We start from the raw sequence: 12,662 nt of genomic DNA, 5'->3' as shown, positions 1-12,662 counted from the left end.
TGTACCGTATGGGTAGTACCAGGAGCCAGCGGGCAAATTACAGCAGCGTAAGGTCCGACTCACATCAGTGGGAGAGTTTAGTCAGATGTTACTGCTTGCATCCACCACAGTAGTGCACCTATTCTTGTAACTATTTATGCTGGTCTCAATAACCCCTATACCTGGCAGTGAAGTTATGAAGAGGCGCCAGCCTCGACATAATTTCAGCTTACCCTGCGCCAGTATAATGTAAGCCAGCTTCCTTTGCTGGCTTACATTTAGACCATTTTCTATGTCTAAAACAGGCATAGAAAATGATTAGTGAGAAGGGCCTACCGGCCCTTTCCCTTCCCTGCCCACGCCATGCCCACTTTTTAGACTTGGCATGAGTGGGAAATAGTCGCAGATTGCAGCCGCAAATAACCTTTGTTCCACAATCTGCGCCAGAAATACGCCTAATATAGGCGTATTTCTGGATAGTAAATGACCCCCCGAATGTGTAAAAACAGTGTAACAGTGGAAATTCTACCCCAAAAAGGTTTCTAACTCATCCATACAAAACAATAGTACGTTTCCTCTGTGCTAATTCTAGTTCTTTGTAAAAAGGAGACCACAGTGCACATAGATCCTATATAGCTCCAATAATAACACCCCAGTAAGTACTTAATTGGTGATAGCTTTTTAAGGAATATTTCATAAGAATAATATTTTAATAGGATCCTTTTTTTTATTTTTGTTATTTTAATTGGAGACTGTTTTCTTAGCATTTGACTCACGATGTTTGCTGGCAGTCCATAGAGATCTGGCGTTTGAGGGTCCACACTTGTATAAATGTGACTGATTTACACTCTTTTGGAGTTTTTGGAATCAACACTGACATATTTTCAGATTAAATGTAATTTACAGCTTGTCCTTTGGGAAATTCTAGTGAACTAAATTGTGAAGATATCTTCTCTTGAACTCAGGACAAAGGCAGTTTTTTTCCCTGAATCACATCATGTCAGAGACTCTAAAAGCCCTGAACTGATAAGGTGTTCCCTGGGGATTTTTTTTACAGATATATTCCCAGGCTTAACACAACTGGTGCCAGACACATGAAATCCATTACCGCTCAAGTGTGATATGAGCCATTAAATCTGATTTCCATATCTATCATTAAGATCTGTGCATATGGGTGGGGTCGGCGATTTCACAGACTCCAGCAGTTAAAAAGTCAGCAAAGTAAAGCACTTGATCATCTAGGTGGTAACTAAACATCAGTTACCTTACCTATTTCTCTACATAAACACACGATCAGGCTTTGCACAGCAAGCAAGTCTTGCAGTTTCTAGGCGCTAAGATTGAATTAGCTTTTCAGTAGTGTACTTATATACCCAGTAATGAGCCCAGCGGTTATATCTGAGTTTGCCTTAGGGGAAAGTGGTGTACTGGAGTGGTGAGGGAATGGCAAGTCCAACTACCAACACCTATCTGCCATTCCATAAAAATGCAGCCGATATTACAATTTGTAGCTTTCTGGATTCTTTTTACCTCACCAATCTGAGCTTTCTGGATGAGATATACACCCTCTCCAGTACTTTACCAGACACCGTGTTACACTACATATAGAAGAAAATATCTACACTTAAGATTATTTTACATTGTTCAACTCTACTTGGGATGTGATTACTTGCTGCCTTATAGGTGGGTGTAAAACTGAGTCTGACATAAGTATTATACCCACAGAATGCTGATCTCCAGGCCAGAGTAAAAGCTCTGGAGAGTTGTGAGTGTCGCCGATCCACATGTTTATGGGAAGGAAAAGAGTATCAGGACAATGAAACCTGGAAGAAAGACTCATGTAACATCTGCGTGTGCATTGGAGGTTCCGTAAAATGCTCACTACGTAAAGACTGGCCTCAGTGCCTGGGTGAGTAAATGTTTGAGTGCATAACCCTCTCAATGTGCTCTTTTTAAAGAGAATTACAAAACAGAAAATGTATAAGGGCATGTTCCCCACATAGTGTGTCAGAAATAGCTGACATTGCTGCAGCTTACATGGGGAGAAATGCTGCAGATTTTTCCAGAATTCAATTCTGCATTGCAAAGGGTGACATCCACGGCAGATATCTGACTTGCTACAGAATTAAAATCTGCACTTCATGTCATGTGGAATTTTAATGCTGCACAATCATCGTGTGGGTTTGTGAAACTCTTAACCACTTCACTGCTACTATGTAATGCTTCACCCAACTCTGCAGTGTTTATGCCATGTGGTAACATACACTAAAACTGTAATTTATAAAAAATTTAAAAAAAGCTGAACATTTCTGTATGCTTGCATGGTATGTTCCTTCAAGCTCTCAGAACTAAGTATTTGTATGGTAAAGTACTGTAGAGATTATGAGGGCAAACATTTTTCGGGACTTCCTATCAATACCATTGAAGAGCATAAAGCCAAGTTCACAAGTTCAGGATTCTCTGGCACACACTTTTAACAGGGTTATATGGAACTTTAAAATTGATTAGGCAATCAAGGACATCTCTTTTAACTCTTACTGTCAGATATTTTTAGATGTTGTGCATTTCTGGTCACCATTTTTTATATTACATGTATTTATATCATTGTGTGTCAAGTTTCTGACCTTTATTTGTCTACTGAGAAACAACGAAAATGGAATATGCCAGGAGCAGGACCAATACCAGTTCCTTGACTGAATAAACCCATAGTATCCAGTGACTCATGGTCTCTGTGGTTACTCTCCATTTAATAACTGCCCTGGAATTCATTTTCCCAGTCATCCTATAAGACATGTATGAGTCTAGGGCAAAGATCATTTTAGTGACCCTCTAGCCTTTGTAAAACACGATGGGAAAAGGAGAAGAATTTAAAATCTGAGTCATTCTCCTTGGTGTGCGTGGTGCTATGTCAGATTCTCCTACGTGTTCAGAATCGGGGGTCTTCTCCAAGGAATGCTTATTAAACAAAGACATCTTCAGTAGCTGTTTGGGTCTGTGTGTCTGATGGAAGCTCTTTGGTTGGCATACATCTTTCACTGTTATAGGGGGAACTGTGGTTGCTATAGTGGTTGATACTGTTATAGGGGCCCCGTTGGCACTTGAATAAACCTATGCCTTAGGGTGAGTACCCACTTAGTGGCTAAAAACTGTGCTAGCAAGTACTTTTACTGCAGCTTACTACACACTTTGCAATGTGGTAATAACGGCAAGGTTTTGCAAGTAAACTGCATATCCATTAACTTTCAGATTCATTGTTGATGCATGTCTATATGGTTTTTGTTGTGCCATGGCCGTGACATGGGAATTTTTCACTTAGGATCAATTTACTTATGCTGTATTGTACAAACCGGATTCCAAAAAAGTTGGGACACTAAACAAATTGTGAATAAAAACTGAATGCAATGATGTGGAGATGGCAAATGTCAATATTTTATTTGTAATAGAACGTAGATGACAGATCAAACGTTTAATCCGAGTAAATGCATCATTTTAAAGGAAAAATACGTTGATTCCAATTTTCACGGTGTCAACAAATCCCAAAAAAGTTGGGACAAGTAGCAATAAGAGGCTGGAAAAAGTAAATTTGAGCATAACGAAGAGCTGGAAGACCAATTAACACTAATTAGGTCAATTGGCAACATGATTGGGTATAAAAAGAGCTTCTCAGAGTGGCAGTGTCTCTCAGAAGCCAAGATGGGTAGAGGATCACCAATTCCCACAATGTTGCGCAGAAAGATAGTGCAGCAATATCAGAAAGGTGTTACCCAGCGAAAAATTGCAAAGACTTTGCATCTATCATCATCAACTGTGCATAACATCATCCGAAGATTCAGAGAATCTGGAACAATCTCTGTGCGTAAGGGTCAAGGCCGTAAAACCATACTGGATGCCCGTGATCTCCGGGCCCTTAAACGACACTGCACCACAAACAGGAATGCTACTGTAAAAGAAATCACAGAATGGGCCCAGGAATACTTCCAGAAACCATTGTCAGTGAACACAATCCACCGTGCCATCCGCCGTTGCCAGCTGAAACTCTACAGTGCAAAGAAGAAGCCATTTCTAAGCAAGATCCACAAGCTCAGGCGTTTTCACTGGGCCAGGGATCATTTAAAATGGAGTGTGGCAAAATGGAAGACTGTTCTGTGGTCAGACGAGTCACGATTCGAAGTTCTTTTTGGAAATCTGGGACGCCATGTCATCCGGACCAAAGAGGGCAAGGACAACCCAAGTTGTTATCAACGCTCAGTTCAGAAGCCTGCATCTCTGATGGTATGGGATTGCATGAGTGCGTGTGGCATGGGCAGCTTGCATGTCTGGAAAGGCACCATCAATGCAGAAAAATATATTCAGGTTCTAGAACAACATATGCTCCCATCCAGACGTCATCTCTTTCAGGGAAGACCCTGCATTTTTCAACAAGATAATGCCAGACCACATTCTGCATCAATCACAACATCATGGCTGCGTAGGAGAAGGATCCGGGTACTGAAATGGCCAGTCTGCAGTCCAGATCTTTCACCTATAGAGAACATTTGGCGCATCATAAAGAGGAAGGTGCAACAAAGAAGGCCCAAGACGATTGAACAGTTAGAGGCCTGTATTAGACAAGAATGGGAGAGCATTCCTATTTCTAAACTTGAGAAACTGGTCTCCTCGGTCCCCAGACGTCTGTTGAGTGTTGTAAGAAGAAGGGGAGATGCCACACAGTGGTGAAAATGGCCTTGTCCCAACTTTTTGGGGATTTGTTGACACCATGAAATTCTGATTCAGCATATTTTTCCCTTAAAATGGTACATTTTCTCAGTTTAAACTTTTGTTCTGTGATTTATGTTCTATTCTGAATAAAATATTAGAAGTTGGCACCTCCACATCATTGCATTCAGTTTTTATTCACGATTTGTATAGTGTCCCAACTTTTCTGGAATCCGGTTTGTAAAATAAGATTGCAAAATAAAACGTGGAATAAAGGCAAATGGTCAAATTGAACATTGTATGCAAGTTACCATTGCTATGACCTATTCATTTTAATTTTTGTTAGCATAGAAGGGCACCAAGAGATAACTTGTAAAGCAATAAAGCAGGCCTTTCAGTCACGCTGGGTCAGATTTACTAAGATGAATGTGCCAAAATTTTGTCTCAATTTGTGCCAAACAGGTGTAAATGCATTGCCCCAAATTTTTAGTGTTTAAGACACTTTTTGCACCTCAATTGACACTTGAAAGGGTGTGGCTTAGAGGAAAAGGCAGAGGAATGGCTTAAAATGAACCACATTGTGCCAAAATATTGTAAAAAAAATGGTCTAAACAAGTAAGCCAACTAAAAGGTGGCATAAAGTTAGACAAAAGTGTCTATAGATATGGCAAATTTTTCATACTGCTTGAATCTAATAAATGTGCCACATGTAGCTGAGTTCTAAGCTGGCTACAGTATTAATAAATGTACCCCAGTGTTTGTACTGCCGTATCTGATAGATAAGAAGCTGCTGATAACACGTAATACTCACACATGCTCCCAAACAATGATTGATGGCTGCTACTGTGTGTAGGCTCCTTATCTATCACATGCTTCTCTCAGATACAGGAACATCACCCTTTTAACTACAGTATGTATTACTTCTGCTCCCCTTATATATTTAAGGACAAAATACATTTCAGTACAGTTGATGAAATGACCTTTGTCAATGGGCAAAACTTATTAACATTGGCATCTCATATGTCAGTCTCAAAAAATTGTTAGAGTATATTGCACCAAATTTATTAAGACCAAATAACCAAGAATTTATTAAGACACACTGTCTAATGTGCAGACTTAGATTTTTGACCCAGTAATCCATGCCCATTTTTTCAACTTCTAGTAAGCATGGCATGAAATGTGATTTTTGTTTTTATTATTTTATTCCTAAACTTGTTTTATTCCAAAAAAACTGCTGCAAAGCTATTTTATTAAATTCCCCCTGATGTTTTCGACTCCATCTCAGTTTTTTAATAAGGTGATCCTAGACAGTGATACGAATTGGCAATTGGCTATTTCTCTGACCATATAAATGGGGCTAAGTTGCTGTAGCTGCACAGCTCCCAGTTACAGTTGATCAATGCAGCAGAAAAAGGGACAGAAGGGGCTGCTGTGCTTTATTAGTAACGTGGCCTCCAATGATGAAGTAATGGAATATAGTACTGGTATACTTTCACTTAGTGAGTACAAAAATGACTATGGATTTTTAACAGATGTGGTTGCTTACCTCATGTACCTCTTCCCCATGATTATTATTTTTCAATGTGGACTCTTCTGACCCATTTTCACCATGTGAACAAATCCTTCTGGTTTGTTTCCATCTGTGTGTAGCACCTTGACATGCCACACCTGTGAGGTGGGATGGATTATCTCGGCAAAGGAGAAGTGCTCACTAACACAGATTTAGACAGATTTGTGAACAATATTTGAGAGTAATGGGTCTTTTGTGTATGTAGAAAATGTTTAGGATCTTTGAGCTCATGCAAAATGGGAGCAAAACCGAAAGTGTTGCGTTTATATTTTTGGTCAGTGTATTACCGTCAGTACAACTCATTACAGCCAATGTCGAGCAGGGACACAGTGTATTATAAATCATTATACCACCCTTAGGTCTCATTACAGGAGCAAAGTTGAGGCCAGAAAATCACACTGCCACACAGAAGTGGCATGGGAAGTGAAGGGGAGCAGTGCTGCAGTTAGAAGCTCAATCCACTGCACAACGGAGGGAGCGGTTAATTTCCGGAGTTACTCTAACAGCTGATCCATGGGATAGTGAGGCGAAGAACCCCTGCTAATAAGTTATTTATCATCTATTGTTAGGATAGTCCATCAATATTAAAATCCTGAAATACCCTTTTAAGGTACTTTTGCTGCAAATATTAGTGTTTCCTGTCGACAACTTGCTCATCTGAAACTACCCTAAGGCTACTTTCACACTTGCGTTGTTAATTCCGGTATTGAGATCCAGCAGAGGTTCTCAATACCGGAATTAAACAGATCCGTTTTGATTTTGCACATCAAGATGCAGTTGAGTGAAATCAAAAAGGGAAAAAAACTGATCACTAAATACATTGAAAGTCAGTGGGTGACAGATCCGTTTTTATAAATAAACGGATTCATCACCATTGAGGTTTTTTTCTGTTTTTATGACCGGACACAAAGCCACAGCTTGCAGTGATTTTGTGTTCAGTCACAAAACGGAATGCTGCCGAAGCAGTAGACATCCTGATACATACTGAACGGATCTTTTTCCATTCAGAATGCATGAGGACCAAACTGAAAAGTTTTTTTTCTGGTATTGAGATTCTCTGCCGGATCTCAATACTGGAAAACAACAACGCAAGTGTGAAAGTAGCCTTACACTAATATTTGTAGCAAAAGTACCTTAAAGGGGTATTTTAGGATTTTGATATTGATGGACGATCCTAAGGATAGGTGATACATATGTTATTAGCGGGGATTCAACACCCCACTATCCCATCGATCAGCTGTTACAGAGTAGCTCCGGAACTAAACAGCTCTGTCCATTGTGCAGGAGATTGAGCTTCTAACTGCAGCACTGCTCCCCTTCACTTCAGTGAGTGCAGCTCTGCAGTAACAGAGCTACGTATTTCCTGTGCCAACTTCTTGGAGCTACAAGGCAACAGCAGAATGATGGTCTCGGACCCCCATTGTTCTGATTTAGATGTCCTATCTTGAGGATAGTCCATAAATATTAAAATAATGGAGTACCCCTTTGATGATCTGTGAGTTTACACTGTACAAAATGTATCTGTGATGTAAATTATTTGGATATTTTACAGTAAGTGTTGTGTTAGAGAATTACCTCAGCTTGCCTTAGAATAAGCACACCCAGTGTCGAATGCTGGATGTTATTCAAGGCCTTGCTTTCAGCCTGACAAATGGCTCTAGTTACTTCGTCCATACAATAATGATACCAGTGTCTGGATTTTTCACATAACATATAAGGTTTCCTGTTCCATTTCCTGTCACAGCATGCTCTTATGAGGAGAGGACTTACAATAACAAGGAGACCTTTTCTGTTGGGTCCTGCACATCATGTGTCTGCCAGGTAAGTAATAGTGTCTTACTCATTTCCATATTTTGTCATGGTTTTGCCGAAAATGACATTAGATATACATGAAATTATATACTACTGGCTATGCACCCCAAAATGTGACCAATGAGCAATGAAAACTAGAAGTCATCCTGGAAAAATCAAGGCCACACGCAGCTACGTAGAGAGAAAAATAAAAAAAAGTTATTGGTCTTAGGATGGGGCAATGCAAAAACTTTTTTTTATTTAAAAAAAAAAATAATTTTATTGTGCAAAAGTCATATGACTAAAAAAACAAAAAACGATATACATGTACAGTATATTTGGTATCACTGTAGTCATACTGACCCAGAGAATAAAGTTATGTTATTTATGTTGAAAAATAACGTAAGAACTCAGTGGCAGTGTTACTGTTTTCTCATCCCTCCCAGAAGGAGTTAATAAAGGTTGATCAGTAAGTTATTTGTACCGCAAAACGGTGCCGTTAAAAACTACAACTTGTCCTGCAAAAAATAATGCCCTATATTGCTAAATTGACAAAAATAAAATAAAAAAAAGTTATAACTTTTGGAATGTAACTATTAAAAAGCGAATAAAAAACATTTGGTTAATAAGACCCAAAACAGGTCGGTCACTAAGGGGTTAAAAAAAACAATTGGCTCTTCATAGTTCATGAGCACAGCCAGTTCCATGGAGTACGGTATTTATGCTTGTTTGTTCAATCCTATTTTGACAAGTCCTACATGTTAGTTTCTATGTTTGTTTCTAACTGCTAGCAACGCCGCTATTTTATTGTGTGATGCACGGTAACCCATCATTCTGCAGAGCACTTTTCACCAGTACATCTGTTTCTTATAATACTCTTGTATTACATGAGGTTACATAAGGACTGATATGCATCACTGCTTTATCCTTGTTTGCAGACATTTATCCCAAGACGTGTTATAGATCTTTATTATAAGGGTTATAAGTGCAGGGTGCCCCAGGGGAGGTTGGGAGTGGTAGTAACCCGGATGAGATGTTGTGTCACGATGTACTCTCTCAGGGCGTTGCTCCCTGGAGAACAGTGTATAGGAAAGGTGAATTAAAAACTCAGGCCAAAAGTAAAAGGATAAAAGTCTCTCTCTAGAACTTGTGGTACATCTGTCAGTAGGAGGTACAAAGTGCAATTTCTGCCCCCCAGTTGATGAGGTATAGTAGCTGGATAAGTGGCAGTTTTATGGCACCTTTGATGTGCTGTCTTGCTGATGGATGTCACTGGAACTTCTGGCTAACAGCTGGCGCATGTGGGTATAGGTATCTATTTTGTAATGCAGGCTTTGAGTTGGTCTGGCCTGGATGTAATTTTGGGTGAACCATCATCCCTCACCTGCAGCAGGGTCTGTAACATTGTGCTTGCTGGTCACTCTGCTGACTAAGCATGCTATAGCCTTTGAGAGTGGGTTTTCTTCCTGATCCCTACGACGAGGAGCAGTTGGACGTGTTTCCTTCCGCCTCACAATCCTAACTAGAACTCCCGCTCTTGGAAGGTAGCAGGGCCAGACCATTCCTTGCCAACTATACCTCTTAATGCCACTCCTACCAAGAGGTGAGGAACATGGTGGTTAACCCTGTCCTTGCCAACTATACTTCTTCATGCTGGTGTACTTATATAACATAACATAACATAGTAACATAGTTTATAAGACCAAAAAAAGACCTTTGTCCATCCAGTTCGGCCTGTTATCCTGCAAGTTGATCCAGAGGAAGGCAACAAAAAACAACTGTGAGGTAGAAGCCAATTTTCCCCACTTAGGGGGAAAAAAATTCCTTACCGAGTCCAATCAGGCAATCAGAATAACTCCCTGGATCAACGACCCCTCTCTAGTAGCTATAGCCTGTAATATTATTACACTCCAGAAATACATCCAGGCCCCTCTTGAATTCCTTTATTGTACTCACCATCACCACCTCCTCAGGCAGAGAGTTCCATAGTCTCACTGCTCTTACCGTAAAGAATCCTTTTCTATGTTTGTGTACAAACCTTCTTTCCTCCAGACACAGAGGATGTCCCCTCGTCACAGTCACAGTCCTGGGGATAAATAGATGATGGGATAGATCTCTGTACTGACCCCTAATATATTTATACATAGTTATTAAATCTCCCCTCAGTCGTCTTTTTCCTAAAGTGAATAACCTTAATGTTGATAATCTTTCAGGATACTGTAGTCCACCCATTCCAGTTATTACTTTAGTTGCCCTCCTCTGGACCCTCTCCAGCTCTGCTATGCCTTGTTCACAGGAGCCCAGAATTGTACACAGTACTCCATGTGTGGTCTGACTAGCGATTTGTAGAGTGGTAGCAGTACTGTACTGTATGTTCTCATCACGGGCATCTACGTCCCTTTTGATGCAACCCCTTATCTTATTGGCCTGGGCAGCAGCTGCCTGACACTGGTTTCTACAGCTTAATTTGCTGTTCACCAAAATTCCTAGGTCCTTTTCCATGTCAGTGTTACCCAGTGTTTTAACATTTAGTATGTACTGGTGACTTGCATTATTCCTTCCCATGTGCATAACTTTACATTTATCAGTGTTAAACCTCATCTGCCACTTCTCTCCCTAAGCCTCCAATCTATCCAGATGCCTCTGTAGTAGTATACTGTCCTCTTCCGTGTCAATTAGTTTACACAGTTTAGTGTCATCTGCAAAAATGTATATTTTACTATGCAAGCCTTCTACAAGATCATTAATAAATATATTGAAGAGAATAGGGCCCAATACTGACCCCTGAGGTACTCCACTAGTGACAGTGACCCAATCTGAGTGTGTACCGTTAATAACCACCCTCTGTTTCTATAATTGAGCCAGTTACTTACCCACATACAGACATTTTCCCCCAGTCCAAGCATTCTAATTTTATATACTAACCTTTTATGTGGTACAGTGTCAAATGCTTTGGAGAAGTCCAGACATACGACATCCATTGATTCGCCGCTGTCAAGTCTAGAACTTACCTCCTCACATAAATTAGTTTGAAATTACCGATCCCTCATAAAGCCATGCTGATATGGCGTTATTTGCTTATTTTCATTGAGGTGCTCCAAGATAGCATCTCTTAGAAAACCTTCAAACAGTTTACCCACGACAGATGTTAAACTTACCGGCCTATAGTTCCTGGGCTCTGTTTTTGAACCCTTTTTGAATATTGGCACCACATTTGCTATGCGCCAATCCTGTGGAACATTCCCTGTCAGTATAGAGTCTGCAAATATCAGAAATAAAGGTCTGGCTATGACATTACTTAATTCTCTTAGAATACGGGTGTGTATGCAATTCGGTCCTGGCGATGTGTCTAATTTAATCTTTTTAAGACGCCGCTGTACTTCTTCCTGGGTCAGATAGGGCACTTTTAATGAGGAATTTACTTTTACATTCTGCATATCATCCGACAGTTTATTTTCCTTGGCAAAGCATAACAACACAACATGACATTTACTGATAGCCCCAGGTCTAGGGTACCGTACAAGTGTTTATGATCTGTGAACATCGGTTCTCTGAGGTGTAACTGGGATATGAGTGGCCAATAGAGGGCAGCTCCTCATGTGTGGCCACCCTCTATTCACCACCATGGAAATTCCACAAATAGCCGAGCACTGATTCGGATATTTCTGACACTCTCATAGTGGTGAACAGAGAGGCGGCTGCACATGCAGGATAAGCTCTCCATTCACAGATACGGAACTTCCGAAAATAGCAGAGCTCACTTGTTCGGCTATTTTTGGAATGCCCATAGCAATGAATAGAGAGCATGCCACTCATACGTGGTGTGCTTTCCTTTATTTCAGGGGCTCTATTCTCTAGGTAGGAACCCACACCTATATGACATTGATAGCACATCACTAGTGATATGCCATCAATGACCTAAATTGGCCAGTCTCGTTAAACTCTCCTATGCAGAGTGATTACAGTTGGAAGACCTTTCCTGTAAACTATTTGTCTTCTTTGTCTATGTTGGTATAAAGCAAGCCACAATAACATGGTGCTAATACTAAGGCCTCTTTCACACAGGCGTCATATTTTTGGCCCGGATAAGAGGCGGGTGCGTTGCGGGAAAATGCACGATTTTTACACGCGAGTGTAAAACAGAAGTTCGGGTTTGTGATCAGGGTTGTGTACATTGTATTATTTTCCCTTATAACATGGTTATAAGGGAAAATAATAGCATTCTGAATACAGAATGCATGGTACAATAGTTCTGGATGGGTTAAAAAACAATAAAAAAATAATTAAACTCACCTTAATCCACTTGTTCACGCAGCTTCTGTCTCCTTCTTTGCTGATTGCAGGAAAAGGACCTGTGGTGATGTCACTCCGGTCATCACATGGTCCATCACATGATCTTTTACCATGGTGATGGATCATGTGATGGATCATGTGATGACCGGAGTGACGTCACCACAGGTCCTTTTCCTGCAATCAGCAAAGAAGGAGACAGAAGAGAAGCCGGGCTGCGCGAACAAGTGGATTAAGGTGAGTTAAATTTTTATTTTATTTTTTAACCCCTCCAGCACTATTGTACAATGCATTCTGTATTCAGAATGCTATTATTTTCCCTTATAACCATGTTATA

At 40.3% G+C, this 12,662-nt stretch overlaps 1 protein-coding gene across 1 annotated transcript in view; it reads left to right on the top strand.

Moving 5' to 3' along the window:
• The window catches only part of LOC120985300 (kielin cysteine rich BMP regulator), a 149,601-nt gene that overhangs the window by 34,199 nt on the left and 102,740 nt on the right, over positions 1 to 12,662 (top strand). The window contains exons 5-6 of the mRNA XM_040413498.1: positions 1,705 to 1,888; positions 7,989 to 8,065. Coding sequence (XP_040269432.1) covers positions 1,705 to 1,888; positions 7,989 to 8,065 — 261 coding nt within the window. The remainder of the gene's footprint in view (positions 1 to 1,704; positions 1,889 to 7,988; positions 8,066 to 12,662) is intronic.

The sequence above is a fragment of the Bufo bufo genome, chromosome 1, assembly GCF_905171765.1.
Source record: "Bufo bufo chromosome 1, aBufBuf1.1, whole genome shotgun sequence".
NCBI lineage: Eukaryota > Metazoa > Chordata > Amphibia > Anura > Bufonidae > Bufo > Bufo bufo.
This window is presented reverse-complemented; position numbering and strand designations above follow the sequence as displayed.